General features: G+C 38.8%; 1 protein-coding gene across 3 annotated transcripts; it reads right to left on the bottom strand.

Moving 5' to 3' along the window:
• Positions 1 to 840: 840 nt before the first annotated feature.
• On the bottom strand, positions 841 to 14,034 carry GTF2H2 (general transcription factor IIH subunit 2). 3 transcript variants are annotated; one of them, XM_085213364.1, is made up of 16 exons: positions 13,842 to 13,934; positions 13,403 to 13,730; positions 13,236 to 13,313; positions 12,724 to 12,760; positions 12,152 to 12,238; positions 11,303 to 11,353; positions 10,100 to 10,154; positions 9,401 to 9,506; positions 8,283 to 8,373; positions 8,075 to 8,162; positions 7,402 to 7,509; positions 6,166 to 6,229; positions 5,267 to 5,370; positions 4,246 to 4,348; positions 3,919 to 3,958; positions 841 to 3,502 (listed from the first exon to the last, which is right to left on the bottom strand). In XM_085213364.1, exons 2-16 carry the CDS (start codon positions 13,456 to 13,458, stop codon positions 3,383 to 3,385), a joined length of 1,188 nt encoding a protein of 395 aa, XP_085069490.1. In that variant the 5' UTR covers positions 13,459 to 13,730; positions 13,842 to 13,934; the 3' UTR covers positions 841 to 3,382. The 3 variants fall into 3 exon arrangements, with proteins under 3 accessions (XP_085069490.1, XP_085069489.1, XP_085069491.1); XM_085213363.1 differs by lacking the exon at positions 3,919 to 3,958 and having other exon boundaries at positions 13,842 to 13,942; XM_085213365.1 differs by lacking the exons at positions 3,919 to 3,958; positions 7,402 to 7,509 and having other exon boundaries at positions 13,842 to 14,034.
• Between the last annotated feature and the right edge of the window lie 2,043 nt (positions 14,035 to 16,077).

The raw sequence follows: 16,077 nt of genomic DNA, 5'->3' as shown, positions 1-16,077 counted from the left end.
ACAGAAATAAAAAATTATTTTAGCAGAATTATACATTTCTTCAACTGAAGGTATCAGTTACAATCTGTAACTACTTAAGGCAGCTAACTTTTTTCAATTTGTATTAATTCATTTTCTCTCCCTTCTTTCTCTTATAATCTTGCTGCTGTAGAAGAGACCAGTATATTTCATTGAGGTAAATGTTTCTACAGAATGTGTTTATTTGCAATGCAGGAACAGTAGTTTATCATACAGCAAGGGGGAAAAAATAAAACACTTTCAAACATTTTTGTCTGTCTTAAACAGTAGGTAAACGTGGCAAGAGCCATTGCCAAGATAACTTTTAACTCCTAGGCTAGGGATTCTGTTTCAGTTAAACATTCTAGATCAAATGCTTTAAATTTCTCTTCATCAAGGAGCCATTCTTATTCTGCATTCTTATTGTCAGAAGGCCAGGCAGTCAAGAAAAACATGGGACCAAAGCTCTGACTGTTGATGGACTGACTTGGATCTGGCATGTGAACATAGGACACAAGTTCATCTCTTTTAAATCAGGACTGTTATTCAGTGTTTTAAAATTCCTGCCTGTTTCTTTAATGCTGTAACAGAGAAAGGTTGTAAAGCTTTCTGGAAACCTCCAGAGCTTGCACCTTTCCCTGCAAAAAATAAGCAGAAATCAGTAAGATTTGAAGATGCTCCAAACACATCTGAAAAATGAATCCATACACAAAGAAGCTGAGGACTTCAAAAATAAATTCTAATAAGTTTTTCCTATTACGTTGGAAAAAGTGTAACTTTGAACTCAATTCATTAAGTATTTTAATACCAAATAATAACGAGACCGATAAAAATACAGGAGAGTTTAATGGGAGTTATAATGTTAATCTTTATTAAAAGGATGTCAGCGTGCTTATGAGCTTACAGAGACAAAGCAAATACAATCCTATCTTATGCAATCCCTTGAGACCAGCTTTGTGCACCTGCAGGATACTGAGTTTGATATAATCCCTTCTATGCCTGTGCACCACTTACATTTGCTTTTCACGTTTGCTTTACGGTCAGCCTACTTAGAAGATGGGTCTCTCAACATCAAATCACTAAAAATAAATGTCAAAAATAAAGGAAGATGATATGACTGAAATAAATCATTTTCCCTAGCTTACTTATGAATTGTTTTGAGATTGTCCTGAATAAGTATTCAATAAATGTTGTGGTAGTACATTAGTTCTAGCAACTAGAGATCTCATCTCTACATCTACGTGGTGAGATGTAAACTAACCATTCTATGATATACATTGCCAAAACTCCCCTCTTGTCTCCTCAAAAAGTACAACTGACCCACAGTAATCTGTTACATCAAAAAAAGCAGTACCATTTTATTTGTGTATTTGACACAAGTGCAGTGAAACCTTGAGATGCTCACAGACCCCTCCTGCACATCACTAGGAGGTGACAGCAGAGAGCTCTGTTTCTGAAGAATTTCAGACAGGAGGGTCTGGGACTTCCTCCCAGAAACAGTCATGATCACTTTCAGTTAAATGAACTTGTTAGTGAATGCAAAGAATGAACAAATATCTTCATTAATAAGCTGGCAGCTATAACTTTTAATGTTTTCTTCACTATTTCAGTACTATGAATTTATGTTTTCGGGGCACTAAAACTTTATTGCCTTCAAGATTAACACCATCATCTGATACATGCAAACAACCTAAATTGTTTGGCCACTTCTAGGGAGCAGCTATACACAGCAGAGGGCTGGTAAAGCCTCTGGGCATTTTGCTACTATAGAAAATTTACTCCTGAGCTGCTAGCTCTATGCTTGCATATCAGTGTTGTTGTTCAGCATTCACTGTGCAGGAATTCTTCCCTCAGAAATCCACTCAGGTATTGACAAAACCATTGAAATGGCCTCAGTACAAGGAAGAACAAAACATCAGAAGACAACACTGCAGAAGGTTATTTCAGCTTCGTTTCATTTTCTATACAAAAGCATATACATGTGGCAGCTTGTATGCCACTGACATACATCTGCAGTTTCCCAAAGTGTGTTTAAAAATCATCCTGTATTTTCACAAAATGATATAATTTACTTATGTTTCATTTGCATAGAAATGACTTCAACCTGCTAAGGGATTTGATTTATATTCACAAATTACAAAAGGAAGACGTAGCTGACAAATACTGTGCTGTTCGTTGCCTCAGCGTATGGACAGTCCGTAAATCCTAACTTGTGTTGATGACAGTTTTGTCAGGCTAAGCTGATGTTCAACACTCTTCTCAAACTACAAAGTGTATTCATTGTCCTCCTTTCAAATGCAGCTGTTACCAGTTCCTACAGAATTTAGAGTTGCTTTCTCATCAAAGTTTCTTTATAAGTTTTATAGAACAAGAATAAGCCCAGTTGTAACCCCTTAGTAATTATTATTTAGTTCAAACTGAGTTGCCCAGGTACCAGCAAGCATCAGTAGCTACAATGGCAATTCATAGCAGGAGAGGTCCTGGTTCTGTTTTTTCACTCCATCAAAATTCTTTGATCTGTCCAGGGAAGACTTCATTTGTAATGTCACCCACACACTCCATTCTTCCTGTAATATTCTTCCACCCTTTGGCTTTGCTGCCAACCAGGGTTGTGAGACCCTGCTCTGAGAGAACACAGCTGCATAACCTTGATTGCCAAGAGAAATCCTTGGGAATGCAAGAAGGAAAACCATTACAGACAAAGGGAACACAGGTGAGACTCCTCTCCAGGAACGGAAGATGACGATCAACAAAATAAACTATGTAAACATAACAAAATACTTTTGGCATGTGTCCTCACGTAATGCACGTTAATTTCTGTTTGTTCATATGTACACATATGTTACACATGATGTGATGATGTGGAATAAGGGGTGGAATGTTGCGGTTTCGTGATTTTTTGTTGTTGTCAGTATTCCACATCAGAACATCATGTGGAGTTAACAAGTTAATGTTCCGGTTCCGTTTACTGTTGTGGACTCTGAGTATCCTGATTAGGAGGGGAGGGGATGGCATCCCCAGAAGACTTGTCAGGAAGAGGAAGTGGTGGAGCTGCAGACAGGACGCGCAGTGGCTGCCTCTCCATCTCAGCTCGCCGCAGAGAAAGCAGGTGCTTCCCTCGCACTGTCGTGGTCTGACTTTTGTTTTTGATACTCCTGTCTCTCTCGTTTTGTTCAGTTTAGTTAGATGCAGTAAATTATCCATCCTCCTCAGATCGTTGCCTCTGTGTTTTCTTTTTGTTAAAACTGGCCCTTTTTTTTTTTTTTTCCTGGGGCTTGTGTCCCCCTGTCACGGGTTTATATATAAGGATAACCCGTGACACTGAATAAAAACACAGATTTACACAAGAATTAAACTTACACAATCATCTCTGAAAAAGATGACATCATACTGATACGGGAGCAGGGTGCTCGTGAATACAGCCAGGACAGCAGTGCAGGGAATCATGAATAAACATGTCACATTCCACACAAAATGCATTCTTGCACGTTTTGCATACATAAACCTGGAAAAGGTAGAAAAACAATTAGAAGAAAATTACCCACCAACACATTACAGTAGAGCAACAGTCATCATCAAGATAGTAAATACAGATGGAATAGATATTGCTTGCAATGTATATCCAAAAGAAACCTTAATTCAGTTGGATTTCAAAGAGCAACTATGTCAAAAGGGTTGAATTTGAGTCACTGCTTCCACATGCTTAAGAGTGGAACCTTATCCATGTAAGTCTAGGAAATGCTTGCCCACACTTGTATAGACTTTGAAGTCTCAAAGGCACAACTATGACAGAGAACTCTATTTAGCAGAGCATAACACTGCAAGTATTATTTTTTGGCCTCTAGAAGAGTACTTTTTATGACTGACTCTTTGACTGCTTCTACTTGTGGCACCTCTCCATGCACATTCCACTGTACTTACATTTTGATCTTTGATTTCTGCTTGGCAGCCTTGACAACATCTAGAAACAAAATTGTGTTTTTAAATTGAAAAGTTACAAGATAATATATAATGGTGTTTAAAAACATATCCCACACATCAATTATTTCTAGGACAGTTTCAGGTATTTAACTGAATAGGCAGATAACTGCTAATGTAACTACAAACACTTTTTCCTGGAAGTGATCAAAAATCTCCAAATATTTAACAGCCTCTCTAGCAGTATGGAAGCCATTGCCAGGAAGGAAAAAAAAACCAAACAATTGTATTATCAAAGGTAGAGTTATTATCACAAGTATCACTTCATACCGTTCTCCCTGATATTCTTCCAGCGGAAGTTCCTGAAAGGCATCCAAAGGAAACAAGTGGTGGTAAGACCGAGCCAGATGAGGTGCAGACACTAGTGTAAGACCTGCAAATAAATAAATAAATAAAAAAAAAGGATACCAATATTACTGTAAGAGACAGCTAATAAACACATAACTCCTTTATTTTGCCCAGAATTCTAATTAGAAGGATTAACTCAATTTTCAGAAGTACTGAAGAAGGCAGCCTTCAGTAGAGGCTTCAGCAGAGGTTTCTGTCTTGCAAATCCTGCTTCTCCTCCTAGGTGGCCGATGAGGAGAGTTTCCTCTTTCCCTTCCTCCCTCTCATTATGCTTTTATTCCATCCCAACTCTTAGTTTAGTTTCCCTGAAAGCAACTTCTATCAGTAAAAGGTCTGTAAGCCAGGAGTTACAGACACTGCAAACAAATCCTGCAGTTGTGCAAATATCTGTCAACGTCCTTAATACAACGAACCCATCCTTCCCACAGCTTGGGAGCTTGGCAGTTACTTGTTCCATTCTGATGAACAACCAGGAGTACTACTCACTGATGTCAGGTAGTAAAATGCCTACAGCTTGTTACGTTTTGATATACAACGTATTCTTATTAGCAAGTATTTCCAGTGTTCCTGCCTTTCTTTTCCACCATCACCTTGATTCCAGGAATCAAGAACAGCAACAACATTTTTTTTATATAATTATGGCAAAGATATGTTCTGTGAAACTTAACAAGATACACACATGCTGCATCTAGGCTCAGTGATGCCAGTCACAGTTGTGCACTCACAAGGACTTCAGCAACAGGCACATGATTATTCACAGTAAACAGTATCATACAGGTTTACAACAGCAGTTCTGAAAGTCCCTTGCATGAAGCTGAAATTGCAGAACACAGAAATTAAGTAGGGCTGGCCTGTAATTTCTGAGCACGGCTGTATTTTAACACTCCTTAACTTTCTCATCATAAGCACATAATGCATGTGCTCACCTGCTCTTGTTACTCACCACAGATCTTGCATTCCACAGGAAGTTCACAGTATTTGGCTCTGCACTGAGGACAGAAGTACCCATCCAGTGTAAGACATGGCTCACTGTTGTTTTCCAGTTGTCTACAACAGAAGAAGTCAATGAAGTGCTTAAGAGGTAACACCGTGTTACTGTATAACTGAACAAACACTTCTCTTAACAAACAGTTAATTTTCAGCAGCTTCTACACACCACTTCAAAGTGTATGGAAGTATTCAGTAACCACACATTCATACAAAAATAAAGCAAAGACCAAGTATTCCCACAGAAAGGAGTCAAACTTTGGAAAAAAAATTATTAAGGATGCTTGTACTAATATTTTTGCTTCCCCACAACATTCTTTACTGACTAAGATGCATGTCAGTACTTACTCTTTCAAAGAGCAGACTGTTCTAAAAACTCAGGCTCTTCTAAAACTTAAAGCTACAATTCCTTTCATTACAGGGACCAGCACATTAAGCAAACGAGGTTCCCGTTCTAAACATCTTTTTAAAGCCAGGTTAGTAAGAAAATGAAAAAAAACTTTACTACAGAGAATGCTCTTCTTTATCAATTTTTCTCTGTAAGGATGGAAATATTTTAACAAAGAAATGTCTTTAAAATTGGCAGTATCAATAAACATATCTAAAAGCCATTTTCTACCTTCAAAAAAATAAACTAATGTGAATTTTATAAATCGTATTTTAAAGAGGTAACAATGGCCACAGAGTGGAAGTGCAAACAAAAGTAAGATTTTCACTGAGAAGTCTCAACAAAGTGCTTGCTAGTTCTTTTTCATGTTATGTTGCAGTATTTTCATTGAAGAGCAGATTTGATACATATTACTGCATAACCTTCAGTTCTGGTCAGCCCACTGAATTCTCATCAACTCTACTTACGCCATGCTAAAGGATGGCTTTGCATCTTGGTCAGAAAGGGAAGCAATGGTGTGCTGAGGAAAACCTGAAGAGAAAAGCATTTCCTATTGTTGATTTTAAACAAAAATAATCTTTCAGTTTTAATGGTTATGGAGAATCAAATATCATGCAAAACATCTCTTTTGTTTGCTACTATGAGAATTAAAACACTCTCACCAAGAAACAAGTTTTCCTAAAAGTCTCTACCTACGTTCACTATAAATCCCTCACTGTATTTCCCATAATTGATATTCTTTTTTCCCCATAAGCTTCCTATTAAGTTACTGGAGCTAGTTTTTGAATAAAAAGCTTAAAAAGAAAATGATGTGCAATGGTAAGAAATTAGAAGGAGCAAACAAAAGTAAGATTTTCACTGAGAAGTCTCAACAAAGTGCTTGCTAGTGTACAACATAAATGTACACTTGAACAGCAATTTCTACTACAGGGAAAATAATATGAAGACATTAAGTGTAAAATCTCCTTTCAAGCACAGTCTCATCAACCACTATGCTATAGGACTTTATGAAGGCTAAAAAGCATTTGTCTTTCTATGCCAGATGGTTTTACAGCTCATCTCAAGTATCCAGTTTATTTATTTATACACACAGAGACATACACAAACACACAGATATATTCCTTCTGTGAAAATGGATGGATGAAAGAGAGAAGTCAATGCTCTAAACAGTGGCATTAGTGCTACTATTCCAGTTTAACTCTAGGCTTAAATTTATTGAGAAATACATCAGGAGAAGAAAAGGTACCTAATCCACCTGCTTAGATGTGCACCATTGTGATGTGCTTCCTAACAAGCATGTGCAAAACAGCCTTAAAGCCAATTCATCTCATAATATTTGTCTTCTGTGGGAGTAAAAATGGAGGGAGAAACAACGCAGTTTTTCATCATTCATTTTTCTAAATATTACATTTACAACAACTGCTACACAGGCACTGTTATTCACCTTCCTGCTAAAGATGCAGTTGAGCAATTTGTCTCCTTTGTTAGAAGCCCTTTTTTTTTAAAAAAGTCTGCTACTTTGTAGGAACAACATTCAATAATTACAAGTATACTTAACAAAACAATAGCTAACCCACTAAAAAAAAATAAATCATATAATACCTTTATTATGCTTCTAACCACTTGCTTTGTTTTCACATAAAAGACACAAAGACAGAAAAAGACAGAAGGTTTGCAGATTTTGCACCAAAACCATACCCTACCCATTCGAATAAGGGAGCACTCCGAACTTGAACTGGCAGGTGGAGGGCTAACATGATGCATCAGCAGTTCCTTATAATGACTTTCATCTAAAATAACGTGGTATGTTCCTGCCATGACAAAGAAATGCCTTACTCTCATATTATGCATTATGGGCAAGAAGACAAGGGAAATGTTCTCCAATTAATAGAAAATAACATTTGTGTATTAAAAAAGAAAGAAAAAAAACAACTTCGGTACTAAAAAAAAAATACATATTTTTTAATCCAAAAAGAAAACATCCCTGTGAATACTACTGAAAACAAGATTTAACATTAATACAATAGAATGTTCACTTGTAAGTGAAGGCCCTCAGCTGCATCGCCAGCTACATGGTAAGAATTACCACTGATGTAATAAATGATACGAACACATTGTATCACGTTCCACATCAAGCAGTTTTATGTAGAATCCTGTTTTAAGACATGTATTTCTTCTCTCCAAAGATACAACTACCAGCACACACTATTTCACTGAACACTCTGTATGTCACAGAATGGGGAAGCCCTTATACCTCCTGCTAGAACAGACTATTTATTCTTTATCGCCAAGATGCGTTAAAGAAAAAAAACTAGTTATTTAATTTTGATTTAAGATGCATTTGATCAGTGCCATTACAGACCTTCATATACATACCTCCAGTTTCTCGGGTCAGTACTGTACAGACTCGAACTTCAGCACTTAGACCAATGACAGACACTCTGATCTTAACTGCTTTCAAACACTTCGTATGGAGAAAGAAAAAATGATTAGATTTGTACGCTGAGCAGTAAGAAGGACTGAAGTTGTCAAGCTGTCTAACAGCTTGGAGGCTAAAACTAGTAGTCAAACTTTGATTCTGTACCTTGATTAGCTCGTAGATGTTGGCTGGATCGCATGTTGTAAGACTGCTGAAGACTATTAAAACCTCTCTGCTTGTGTGTCCTGGCATGTGCCTAAAGAAAGCACACAGTTTACTTCTTTACATTAAGGCAACACATGTGATAATGTTCCCGAGGACTTTAATGTACTATTATCAGAAAATGATCTGAAAGGAAGTTGATTGTAAAATCCCAAAAAACTTTACTAACTTCATTCTGAGTTTCGGAATTTCTCCTTCCAAAATCCAATTTTTCCCAGTATCTAACACTCAGTACACAACTGTACAACTGTGATCTGATTGTGATGATGTTCATGTTATCCCCATGCCTTATCCACACACTCCCAAGTAAAATTCACCTTCAAACTAGCAACATTGCAGTAAGTCTTCCTAACTTCTTAAAATAGAAGTCTCTTATAGATGAAAATCTACTGCTTTTAACTCCAGCCTTTCCTCTTACTTCTTAATTGAGAACTCTCCTGGAAGCACTTTTTGAAATACATTTTGTGAAACTGACTATGATTTAGAGCTAGAAACGCTGCCAGAACAAAACTAGCTGCTAAACCATTTTCTTCAAATGCTTTCTTGATCTAAATGACACATACAGCAAAAAATAAAATCTTTAAGTCTATCCTACCTCAAAATCTTACCTTCCTGAAGTCTGGGTAAAACTTCAATCAGGTTACTGTGATTCAATATGGTTTCTTTTCCTGTTCACTTAACATTGTTAGTCCTCAGCTTGCTTTCTTTAAAACTTAGTTCTCTACTGAAAACACACTGCAGGGTCTATCATCATATTTATACACAATGTAAAATCATCCACTTCTTTTTTTTTCTTAAGATGCTTGTTGTAAGAAGCTCATCTCTAAATGGAAATGTCTTATGTTAGAAAACTGAATATAATACCTGTCTAGAAGGTAACTCCTTAACAGTTTGGATTGTATGAGGAACCAAAGCCACCTTTTTGAAGACTCACAGCGGCGCAGTGCAAGACACTACTTGTTAAAAACTAAATACTGACTCCATCCCTTCAAAAATTCACAATCTGCATTATCCTGATGACAGAAAACAAAGAAAACACAAAACCCCATTTACATACTAACTTTAAAGTCTGCATGGCCAAATTTAGGGAATTATACAGAGATGGCTCTCCCTGGCAGTTCATATCCACTGCTTTCTTCAGAGCAGCTATGTGCTTTTTTGGGTTACCTGCAAATGAATAAAACAGCTCAGCTGAAATAACTAATTTAAAAAAATGTAATATTAAGCTATATATTTTATGAAGTGCGCTTATACAGCAACAATTTTCAAACCATCACTTCTAAGTACGTTTTCCCTTAGAAGTGATCCCAATCTAAGAAGTAGTCTTTTGCAGAAAGCTAGACATCACAGGTATTCCATCCCTAGAAACTTCAAGAAGCCAAAAAGGCAGAAAATTATCATGTATCAGTAAGTGTTTCACATAAACAAAGCAGTCACAGAGTGAATTGTCTCACCAACTGTTCCAGCAGAAACGGAATTCAATTTCCTGATATCCTCAAAGTACTACTTAAGCCCCAAGAAACTCTTCTAATTCCTTCAGCTCTTCAGATGGGTAAAGAGACAGCATTTATAACCACATCTCTGAAGACATTTCTTGTTGGTGATAGAAAGCAAGAACCCAAGAAATCTTGCTTCACAACAATTTGCCAAACATCAAGGAAAGCACAGCTACCGGGAGATATGAAGCTGGCATCTAGACTGAGAAATTAACTGCACTGCCAACAGATCTGCAATTTTAAAAAAAGATACTGTCTCCCTACCTGAAAGCTCTGTCATCTTCTCAGCTCTTTTATTCTTGGTTACAATTAAGCCCATCTGGAGAGGGAAAGAAAACAGCAAAATTTAATGAGTTTAAAAGTACGCTGATTTATATCTCTGCTATGTTTTCTTTACACCTGTAATCACAAAGATTTGTCTTTTGGTTTTATGCTACATCAGGAATAACAACCAACGACTATCGGAGCGAATCTGACTTTAGTCAAGTGATTCCTCCTTGATTCTGATCTCAGCTACCTACAACAAGCACAGAAAACAGGACTTCAAATGCCCACCACTGTCTCTTACAGTAGTGAAGAAATACAAGTACTGGACAGAGTCAGAGGGAAAGACTGATGGTGGGAAGTCCTGCTTGGATGGTCTCCAACTGAAACACTGAACCTAATACATACCATCATTATTTTACTAGCTATATTATACTATATTATCTTCTTATTAGATACTGATTTATACACCAAGGTTTGAAGGATACCAGGTTACATTCATCTGACATCTTTCAAACCCTGGCACCCTGGCATCCTTCAACTGCCAACCTGCACTGCAGAAAGGGTTCAAGACAAGATAAACCTTCAGTTAATTAAACAGAGCACATGAAAGCAAAGAAATACACACACACACAGGTGCTTTATTCATAGGCACAGAGGCAAAACGTGACCACACTGCTACTCTGTGGAGAGATGGAGTGATTTCAGTCACAGGGCAGTAGTGGTGGTGCAGCCCCCAGATGGCTCTGCAATCTCAAAGTAAACCAGCACTGGACTTCTGTCTTTGCCCAAGCACAGTGAGTTAGGATGGTTGGGCATTTCCTGACCACACCTGGAATTCCTGCTGCCTGGCTCATGACCTCATCTAAGAGCTACCAGAATCTTCAGTCTGGAATTCTATCATGGCTGAAAAGTTCCAGAATGACCTCACCTGAACTCTGGCCAGTATGGGACACTACTGACAGAAGTCAATTCTCTTGAGGCCCTACAATAATGATCCTAAGCAAAATGCCCCTTGAGGTTTGCAGGACTGCAGCAGGCTGAGACCTTTGACGATAAAGTGCTGATTAAGTGCTATTAACAATCACACAATCTGATCTTGTGATTTTACTACAAAAGTATTTAATAAATCTTCAATTACTGCTAATTCAAACATGCGTAAAAATCTGCTCATGACATTGTTTCTTGCATGGTTTCACTCACCTGACTAATAGGATTTTGATCGAAGTACTCTTCAACAAAATATTCCAGCAGCTATAAAGAAAAAATAAGACTGTTAAAAACTAAATACAGTTTTGCTCCGCATGTAATAATTTGCTGCTATAGTATTTGCAAATTGGGTCAATCAAAAAAATAAGGGAGGGGGGAAATAAGCCTGTCCCTGCCATTCGCTGCCCTTTGCCCAAACTCTTCCGTTCTCCCTCCAGTGTTACCTATGCAAATCAGTACCAGATAGTAGCAATGTTTTATTTTATTCAGTTCATATGCTGAAGCTCTGTATTACGTTACTTCAAAGACATACCAAAAAGCATTAATCTGCACAAAATCTTCAAAGCTCAGGATTTTAGTGCTTTGTATTGTATATGACCTTTCACTAATAACACTGTGTACAGTTCAAGTCTGAAGTCTACCATCTGAAGCAACAATACAAACTCCTGCCTAGCATCTATTCAAACCACAGTTCCAAGAACAAAAGGCTGTTAAATGTTTAACGTTCAATGTTTGTTCTCCAATCCAATATTACAGCCATCATTTCACCTTAGTTTCCACACTGCTGAAGACCTCCACTGCCTTTGCTGTATAGAAGTGCTCCTGCAACGTATTCTGAAGTTACACAGCTTTTACAATTCAAAAAAGGGAAACTAAACCACCCCAGGAAAATCACTGGTCAGCAACAGAAATAAGGGAAAAAAACAGTAGGTATGGAAGGAGAGATGAGTCTGTGTAAGAAATCTGGTTGCAGGAGACTGTCACTGTTTTAAATGCAAAATGGAAGTGATTTACAGAAAAAGAGCGGATTAATAAAGAGGTAATTTTTCAGTACAGAAATACCTTCAAAGTGCAAGTAAGTCTGTTCGGTTTTAAATCTTGGTCCTCCATAGTTCTTGATCCATCAACAACCACATAAAGGTGACGCATCTGCATTATCACCACAAAACGTTAATTCTGCTACAGGTTTATGCTTTAACACAAGGACCAAGTTTTTGCATTTTCACATTTCTCCTCTGAAATGGAACAAAAGGCCATCTATCTTGAAAAACATTCATTCCTCTTTTCCTTTGAAGGCCAGCTACAGTTTGCACCCGTTTAATGTCTTTATTAGAAGACCTTGGTGTTGCATGAAGCAATGTTGTAATATGCAATTCATGAAAGCTATTTATTTCTCACACGGAGAAAAATCCATAGTTAAGCACGCATTGGCTGGCTGCATCTGTGAGGTGCACTCTGCACACACACTAAACTGGTGCTCCACTGCCCACCCTGCTGCCTTCAGAAAACAGAGAGAGAGAAGGTGCAAGCTCTGCTCTCAAGCACGTCTAGTCAGCACAGGCTGCTTCAGGTTGTGCATGCCACCTCTGCTGAATTTGCTGTGGGCTCAGGATGGCCATAGGATGTTGACGTACCATTCCCAGCCGGACTTGTCCATGGTGTTCGTAGATTCTGACAAAACATACAGAAAGTTTCAAGTAAGACGCAGGTGAAGGAATGGGGGCTGAAACAAAGTCTGGAACTAACCCAACATTGGGCCTTTGGCAAATAGAAAGCATCCATGAGCCATGGATGTGTATTTCCACTGAGAAGAGGCAAAAGGTGAGACTGCAATCAACCTTTCATCACGGACGGACTGCATGCCTCTTAAACAGAAGAAAACCCAATGAACTGAACACACTTCTTGCACGAGGTTCATCACTGTACAGTTTCATATGACACTGATTGTTTTTACGCAATCTGAAGCAAAGCAAGCCCATGCTTTTAATCTAGCTGTTCTCCGGGCAACGTGACACAGAACACGCTCTGCCCTCTGCAAAAACTCCCAGCGGGTTTCTGGAGCAGACCCTGGCCGCCCAGCTCAGATCGCTGCAAGGCACACTGAGCACAGCGGCGACAGGACCAGGGCTGGGGCGCGGCACCGTACCTTTTCCTCTTCGCCTTGAAGAGGATGTCCTCGATGGTTGCTTTCAGCGACCCGGATTCATCTTCCTTCAGCACTTCCCTATGGAAAAGAGAGATTCCCGCTGAGCACCTGAAAGCTCTCCTCGTCCTGCGCCGATAGCGAGGTGAAGAATGGAAACGAAAACCTACCACGTCCTCTCGTAGCCTCCTTCCCAGCGCTTAGTCCTCTCGGGCTCGTCGTCCATGGCCCCGGCGCCGCTCTGACAAAGCCGGACCGAAGCTCCGCTGCCGGCGAGCGGGCACAGCTGCAGCACGGCGGACACACGCACACGTACTTCCTCTCGCGCAGGAAGTGCCCTCTCTCAGGCCGGATATGCTCTCCCCCAGGCCGGATGTGCCCTCCCTCAGGCCGGAAGCGCCCGCTGCGCCCCGTCCGGTGCTGCAGCCATTATCCTCCGGCTGCGCCCGGCATGCGCGCCCTCCGTTCCTCCGTAGCGGCTACGTGCCCAGGAGGGTCCTACAGAAACAAAAACAATTTGTTCCGTAAAGCGTACGAAATGAAAGTATGCTGTTTAAGCATAGTTTACCAACTACCCTACCTGCGGACCAACAGGTAGCCAGTACATACCAGCGAATCTTCTCCAGGCTCCACGTGTGCAGTCAGAAATCTTCCTGAGCATTTCTTCTCCAGGACTTCAGTTCTGAAAAAAAACTGATTCTCCTATTCTTACTTCAGTATAAATTGAACTGCAAACTCTCGAATCAACAGAAAAACAAGCATCAGCAAAGGCAAGCAGGAGTATATGCACGCTTAATGTGCACTACTTCACAGCCCGTGTAAAAGAGATGATTTCAAGCAGAGTTTGAAACTCGGATATTGTTAAGGAAGTATGTCATATCAGTAATAAATACATAGTTTTAATAAAGGAATATGTAAAACTGTATCAAAATGCTCTGAAAACCTGTGCTTTCTTGATTCTGTTTGTTTCTAGTTCCCTTCTCAAGTATTCGGCACCCAGATCCTCTGCAAACATTAGTTTACTCATTAATACATTAAAAACTATACAAGAATTTCTACAAATTCAAGCTCTTTCAGATTTACTTAATTGATCCCTTAGCAGCAAGCTTATACTCTATTTATGGTCATCATTAAAAACAATATGGCACACTTGTTCTAGCTGCATTAGCTTGATGCAATCTGCCAGAGGTAATACTCAGGACTGAGACAAGCAGGTACTGTCAGCTCACCAAGATTTTCAGAAGCATCATCGTAAAGACCAGCTCAATAAAGTGAAGATCACTGTAACCAATTTCTCTGCAGAGCAATCACAGCATTGCTGAATACAATGGAAATGTGCCAAGACTGTGTTTGACCTTTTGAATTACAGGAAAGTCACCAAGCATCCGTTTTTAAGGCGTGTCACTCTGCATCCAAGTAAGACAAGAACTGAGGAAGAAAACTTTTAAACATAAGTAACATTTCCATAAATAGAAGTGGAAAACTTCTGTAGCTTTCACACCGTTGCATATATCAGGAGAAACATTGTAACAGAGGAAAAAATAAATTATTTTTAATTAAACCAAAGTCAAGAAAAATCTGTGACATTTAGATGAAAGTAGTGAAAACTACTTAAGATGAAAAAAAAAAACTGTTAATTCTAAGAAAATTTGCTTCCAGCAGTCACATGCCATACTTTCTTAAGAAGTCCGATTTCTAAAATGTTGAAATGGAAAAACAGGCACAAACCAACATAATCAGTAAAAAAAAGGTAGCAATAAAGCTTCTTTCAGAACAGGAATGTCTTTTATTGTCATGGTAAAGAACCTATATTCCATACAGGAATGCTGGACATAAGAGCAAACTGTGAGTGTTCACATGCTTCAAATCCCATCATAATTTTTTTTAATTATGAAATTAAAAACTCAAAACCAAATCTACTAGGTTTTTCATTAGCACCAGTGCTTGTAGTTGCTATGTTGTTGTTAAAGCTAGTCAACCATACTATGTTATGCCAACTCTTGATTACATTTATTAGACACCGTCTTATTTATTAGGCTGAAGGCATAAGACATTTGTGCAAAAGTGTACAGAGCTAGTTATTAAGTACAGCTTGAAAACTCACATTCCTGGAAAGTGTAACTATTTTTTACTTTTGCCTTTGCTGATCGGAGCAGCTATCCAGGCATTTTCTAAGAGGTAAACTGGAGAATGAAAGGTCTGGCTCCATACACTCATTATCTGAGGACAGGTTTTATTTGAAAGTGTTCTGCTGTATGCTTGCTGATGTATGGATATACTATGCAAAAACCCAATCATGCTAGTAAGGTCACAGAGCAGACTTTTTAGATGTACAGGCAACCATGTAGATCACAAAGGTGAAACTAAAGACTGCACAGACAGACCAAGGCAATAATCGTCCAGTAACTTTGTCTTTTTTCCTTTAAGACCATCAAAAGACCACTTCTTTTCTTTCTTCAAAAGAAGATTCTAACTAGTTCTCACTAAATTTACTCCTCCTTTCTATGCTACGCTTGACTGGCTTATGCTCACAGCAACTAATTCTTATTGCATGAATCTTGATTTCTCCAAAACCTGTGTTGGAAAAATCGGCAGGAAGAGAAACACAATAGTTCTGCAGAGGTTATACAGACACTATCTGAAGGTCCAGAAGCAAGTTTCTCAGAAACTGAAACTCAGATCACTTTCAAAGGGAGGCTAAAAATACAACCCAGTGTTCTTATGGCAGAAAGGTCTACTAGGGGTACAGAATCTTCTCTAAGGCCCTGATATGCCCTCTCCTGAGAAATATGTATTCGTTGGGTGAATAAGGGATTGGCTGGATGTATGGAGTTAGAGTCAACAG

This window comes from Meleagris gallopavo, chromosome Z, assembly GCF_905368555.1.
Source record: "Meleagris gallopavo chromosome Z, MGAL_WU_HG_1.1, whole genome shotgun sequence".
Taxonomy (NCBI): Eukaryota; Metazoa; Chordata; class Aves; order Galliformes; family Phasianidae; genus Meleagris; species Meleagris gallopavo.
The sequence above is the reverse complement of the archived record's forward strand: the minus strand, read 5'-3'. Positions and strand labels throughout refer to the sequence as shown.